The sequence below is a fragment of the Nanorana parkeri genome, unplaced genomic scaffold, assembly GCF_000935625.1.
Source record: "Nanorana parkeri isolate BGI_ZX_2015 unplaced genomic scaffold, ASM93562v1 scaffold255, whole genome shotgun sequence".
NCBI classification, from domain to species: domain Eukaryota; kingdom Metazoa; phylum Chordata; class Amphibia; order Anura; family Dicroglossidae; genus Nanorana; species Nanorana parkeri.
Genome location: NW_017306523.1, coordinates 794,374 through 800,373, shown reverse-complemented (window position 1 = coordinate 800,373; position 6,000 = coordinate 794,374). Strand labels below are relative to the sequence as shown.

The 6,000-nt window shown below is 38.5% G+C and overlaps 1 protein-coding gene across 1 annotated transcript in view; it reads right to left on the bottom strand.

The window, feature by feature from the left end:
• CEP192 (centrosomal protein 192) overlaps positions 1 to 6,000 on the bottom strand; it is a 101,819-nt gene that overhangs the window by 9,718 nt on the left and 86,101 nt on the right. Inside the window, exons 45-49 of the mRNA XM_018556828.1 lie at positions 5,623 to 5,718; positions 5,423 to 5,542; positions 4,924 to 5,039; positions 4,587 to 4,710; positions 1,719 to 1,777 (exon numbers count right to left, since the gene is read on the bottom strand). Coding sequence (XP_018412330.1) covers positions 1,719 to 1,777; positions 4,587 to 4,710; positions 4,924 to 5,039; positions 5,423 to 5,542; positions 5,623 to 5,718 — 515 coding nt within the window. The remainder of the gene's footprint in view (positions 1 to 1,718; positions 1,778 to 4,586; positions 4,711 to 4,923; positions 5,040 to 5,422; positions 5,543 to 5,622; positions 5,719 to 6,000) is intronic.

The following is a 6,000-nucleotide window of genomic DNA, read 5'->3' as shown; positions in this document are numbered from 1 at the left end:
ACACACACACACACACACACAGGTATTCCTCACTTAACGACAGAGTTCAGTTCCTATGACCAGGTCGTTAAACAAATTGGTCGTTAAGTGAGGAACTGCATTAGTACAGTACTGTATAGTGTTGCAGATGTACAGTACTGAACATCGGGCAAGAAAATACTTACCGGGACCTGCAGTGAAGAACGGAGGACATCACTTCCGTCGGCGACACGTCGCACTGAGGCTGACACACAAGGTCGGTCGTAAGTGCAAGTGGTCGCAAAGCAGGTAAGCGAGGTGTGTGTGGGTGTGGAGATGTATGTATGTATGTATGTATGTATGTATGTATGTATGTATGTATATCTATCGATAGATATAGATATATATATAGATATACATACATACATACATACATACATACATACATACATATACATCTATCTATCTATAGATATATATATTAGGGCTGGTAATGATCTAAATTCATGGGCTAAAATCTGACACCTGTGTTGCCAATGCACTACAAGCAGGCTACCTGGACAAGAAGTGTTCATTTAAAGAGAGCTCTATTGCCAGACATGAAAGATTGGGGTTAATAGTTCTAAAGGAATTGAAGTCGCAAGAAAATCAAGCGAGAATTCGGGATTTGGAGAGTTATGACGATGTTCCAGAAGATGACATGACTGTATTTGAATAAATGTACGGTATATTTTTGTACATGAATACATGTAGACTGTTGTACATGAATAAATGTTGATTGTTGTAAATTAAAAACGTTGGATTGTTGTGCATGAAAAACTTTGAAGTGTTGTATATTTTGTTGCACATTAAAAAAAATAAGACATCCCCTGAAAATAAGACCTAGTGTGTTTTTTTGGGGGGAAAAAAATATAAGACAGTGTCTTATTTTCGGGGAAACACGGTACATATATATTTATTGTTCCTGTTTATATAGATATATGGAGATATATAGATATATGGAGATATATAGATATATGGAGATATATAGATATGGAGATATATAGATGGAGATATATATATGGAGATATATATATGGAGATATATACACATACATACATATATATTTATTACACACACACTTCCAGGTCTGTGTGCACAATTACAATATAAGCAAATTTACATTGTCATTTACAATGTGGCAGAGATTCTTATGACAAATTAGGATTTGGGAACCTTTTTTTGTTAGCTGACCAACATCCCCTGAAAATGTATGTTACTGGTTCCCAGCCACTTCCCTATAAACAGATATGACATCAAGTATCCAAATAACTGGGCGTGCACAATAAGGTGTCTACCTTCATGCTCAATTACTTTAAATCAGAATTTTGTATTTTAACAGAGCTACTACAAGCAATGTTCTATAAATGTAATTATGTTGGCACCATTGTTGTATACAATTTAGTTTTCCTAATAAATTAACCAATTTCTTTTTTTTTTTAAACAAGGGTAGCAAAGTCAGACATTTTTGTATAGGAGGTCAAAGCACAACACAATGCAGAAATGGAACAAAGGTTTAAACGGTACAAAGAATTCTGACCATCAATTAAGGCACAAGTTTATTTTAAGCAGTTGGTAAAGGCACTATGATGTGTAAACAAAATGGGTAAGCAGCACACCAAATGCAGGCATCATGCACATCCTAAAATGTATAAACTAAAAAACAAAGCATTTAATAGGCAGTATAATATTTAATAGCTAAACAATTACTGTGAGCTTACCTCAAAGAATATTTGGAATGCTTCATATGAAATGGCTCTTTAGGACTATCAAATTTCAGCTGTAATTCAAATACAAGATGCAATAAACACGCACATGCATATTACGGTCTTAGTATTAAAAAAAAACTCATGCACAGACTTAATGAAGAGAAAATCAAGGCACACCCATGTCGGCTATGCTACTGTTAAACAAGCCAGGTCAATGTTATTGTTCATTAGCTTTCCACACACACCCTCACAGGTTTGGATGCTCTTGAACACATTATGAATTACAGGTTTTGATTACAATACATTAGACGCCTTGTAAAAGTAAGCAGCATAAAATATCATGTTTTTAATTTTAAAAACCATACAGAACATGTAAAATCTTTGCCGAACTTAGGGAACAAAGCTGAGCATTCCCTTCAATCAACAGTGTAGCCTTAGCCTAAGGGTGCATTAAGAAAAGGTAGCACATTGCTTGCCAACTAAAATTGAATTTTTATCGTAGCTGCAAAATAATTTTCTTCAAGTACATTACAGAACAGAGTGAGTTTTAGACCATTGGGTAATGCAGCTGCCAGCAGGAGATTGGTCACTGCCAAACAAAGTTGTTAGAATAGCCTTGCATAACCCCTCCTACTTCCAGGAAGCCTCTATTTTGTAAGCAAGCAATAGTAGGAGTGGATTCTAAAAAAAAAAAACAGAGGGGACCAGTGTCCCATAATGTATTCCAAGGATTTTCCAGTAAGTAAAAATTTTACTTATCGTACATAACAGGACACAGGATGGTATTTAGAAACATGGTGACGTCTCCAAGCAATACAACTATGGGGTAGGTAACAGCAAATGAAACTGCCAACAGGCTCATGTAACAGCTTAACAGAGTTTAACAGAGCTTATAAAACCATCTGAAGACCCTTATGACCCAAGCTAGCATCAGATGCGGCCTGAACATCTACCCGTTAAAAACTTGTGTGTGATTAGAGGATAAGATAGCAGCCTTGCATATCTGAGAAACTATTGTCTGAAGCTGGAAAGCCCAAGAAGCACCAAGAGTTCAAGAGTGCACTCTGATACCGAAACGTGGAAACATGCCCTTAAACCTATAGACTTGATCATGTTTTGTCGAATCCACTCAGAGATGGTAGAATAAGATCCAGTTAAGCCCCTATCCTTCAGGGCCTAGGCTTCAACAGAACGTCAAAGCAAATGACTGAAGCAGGGCGGAATTCCAGATCTCATGACAGAAGATCCAGACAATCCAGAAGGACACATGAAGAATCTGCCAAGTCTGAGTACCGTGCACACCAGTTTGGTGTGATGAGAATGACATATGGCCTCTATGTTGATCCTAAGGAAGGAGCTTTAGGTCAGGTTCACACCATTTTCCGGAGCAGATCTGGAACATAGTGCATTGCCTTTTTGCCACGTTTTTACCACGATTTGAATTTGTTTTAGCTTAAAATCGTCTTACAGGTACGTTCCAGACCAGAAAATACAAGCAGTATTTTCCTGGTCTAGAACGGACTGCGCTGGTGGGAACAGAGGCCAGAAATAGCATAGGGATACATTGGAATGCATTTTGGGTCCGGAAACAGTCTAGTGGTAATTGGGATGTGGTGTGAATGGGCCCTTAGAGAAGGAAAATGTAGATGAGGCTGGACCAGGGAGTCCCTGGATTTGTACATGAACCTTTCCAGTTTGTTATTGACCCTGGAAGCTAGGAGGTCCACGTCTGGCATCCCCTATCTGTGCTAAAGGTTTTTAAAAGTATCTGCAAGGAAAGAGACCACTCCGTTGACTGGAGGAAGTACACATGCCAATTTTCCACACCTGGAATATGGACTGCGCATAGGGCTGGTATGTCAAGTTAACCCTAAGTCAGAATGTGATCTGCCTGTCTGAGCTTTGAGATGTGGGCGAATGTGCTGGTCCATAGACTTCGCTTTCTGGTCCCACACAATGGGCATAAGGTACTGCCTCAAAGGAGGTTACCATTAGGCCTCTTTAGCAACAGCAGCTGATCTAGTGGAGAATGCAGCTATTGCAGAAAGATCAGAGAAATTCTCATTGAGGCTGTTGTGTTCTCAATTGGCTATTATATTTAAAATGTTTCCAATAAACTCAGACAGAGTAGCATTAAATTCCTCCCTGGATAAAACAGAGGATGGAACTCCACCAGGAAAGGTTAAAGAAAACTCAAGTGTTGTGACTTAGGCAAGGGAAAGAAAACCAGGCTTTCAACATAAAGTGCGTTTAAGTGTACAATGAAAGCGCCCCCCCCCAAATACTTTAGGTGGATCATAAGCCAACTAGAACCGTGGTACCACTGCCCCTGGGACAGAAATGGCACCAGATTAAAAACTGTTTTTCACACTAAAACTTCAGGGAAAGTGCAGTCGTTGCACCTCTGGTACTGATGGGTGGTCACCTAATGCAGTGTCCAGTGCATGAAAGATATATTACAGGCCCAGCAGGGTCAATGTATGGCCTTCCAAGGCTACGCCACGGATCAGTCGATCCGAAGAGCTAGAAAATTAGCCTTAGGGTCTCTGCAATTGAAGAAACCTAAAAGAGAAAAAAAAAAGAAGAAGATCTTGGTAAAATTAAAAAGATTTTGCTTCTGTTAGAGTTGAGAGATGTCCTTTATTGAAGAACACTAGCAAAAAACAGAGCCTGCTGGTTGTGGGAGGAGTTATACAGGGCTGTTCTCTTTGCCAGTGTCCAAACACTTAAAGGGGGCAGCATAACCCTATGTTCCTTAATATCAACATGTGTCCTCTTATGTACAATTAATATTTCTTCTCTATTTAAATCTCAACACTTATGTTCATTTCATGTTACTTATTTGAAGAACCCCCCCCCCCCCCAAAAAAAAAAACTTACCATGTATGTTGTAAAAGAGTTATTTTTTAAGTTTACTTTTAATGTACTGGATTCACCAACTGGTGTAGGAGGAAAAGTGTATAACTGTTCTGATGCAAAAACTCCCCTTGCGGTCGCATCTTGTCTGGGAATAAAAATACAAGGAGTTAAAAACATTCCATCTGCATTAAATAAAAGCAGAGTAAAACAATTATTTGTAGCAGAGAAAACACAAAATCAAAGTGGCACAGCAGGAATGCAACACTGCCTTCATATACAATGTTAAAATAAACATCTGTAAAAAGCATTACATGGAATCCTAAACATCCATTTCACAAATCAAGTTATTACTACATACACAGCTCTCAATGAAGACGCTTCAGAGCCAGATCTTCTTCTTGGATGAACTGGAGCCTCTGACCTTACTAAAGACTCATTAGAAACTCTCACTGACGCACTTTCATCCATCATACCCTGTGGAGGAAGCAAACTGTTAGCCATGCTTTTGATCATACAGCAGACAGAAAACCCTAATGCATTAGATCAGCCTGCAGTTTTCATACAAAATGCCAGAGAAGTGCAGGGGAATAACACATTCTTTATAACTGGCAAGAAAAAGTGCCCAAACCATCTCCTTCACCCAAAAAAACAAAAAAACTCCCACTTCTAAAATCACTTTACTATTTCAGCATGTTAATGTCATGCATCAAACTAAAAAGGCTTGCCGACCCCAACAGCTTTTCACAGAGTTTATGATGACCGTGTAAGAAATACTGCACTGAAAATTACTGACATAACTACAAAAACGCATTTATTCGTCCTGTCCATGGGCTTTAAAGCAAATTCCTTCTACTTACTTCTCCACACAGTTGAAATCTCACTTTATGCTTTAAATGTGGTTCAGATATTGGATGGCATTCGAGGTCCCAAAACTGGGTATAGTCACCTTGTTCTTTAGGGAAGAAAGTAACTGCTACCTACAGAAATATAAAATAAAAACAGGTAAATATCCATGTACCATAACCAGGAATTAAGAAAAGCATAACACTCTTGTTACCTTCAACCGGTCATGTGCTGCAAGCGCACCAGAAACTCTGGCACACCTGAAAACTGTGTAAGTGGCCCGATAAATATCATCACTGCGGTCAACTCCCTGAAGCAAAAAATTGCATACAGATAAGTAACAATATTCTAGAAATGAATATAAATGCCTTAGTTTGGTAAATCTAATAGAAAACAAGTTCCCACTAACAGGACGTCAAAAAAGGTTCAAGTGGAAAACACACAATTGTAGCAAAAAAAGTAAACTATAAATATAACTTTATTACAAATCTGAATATTCATTAAAAAAACCACACAGACGTGTCTACATACCCCCTTCCCCAAGCACACAATTACACAAACAATCCCCCCCCCCTTCAAAAAAGTGTAATGG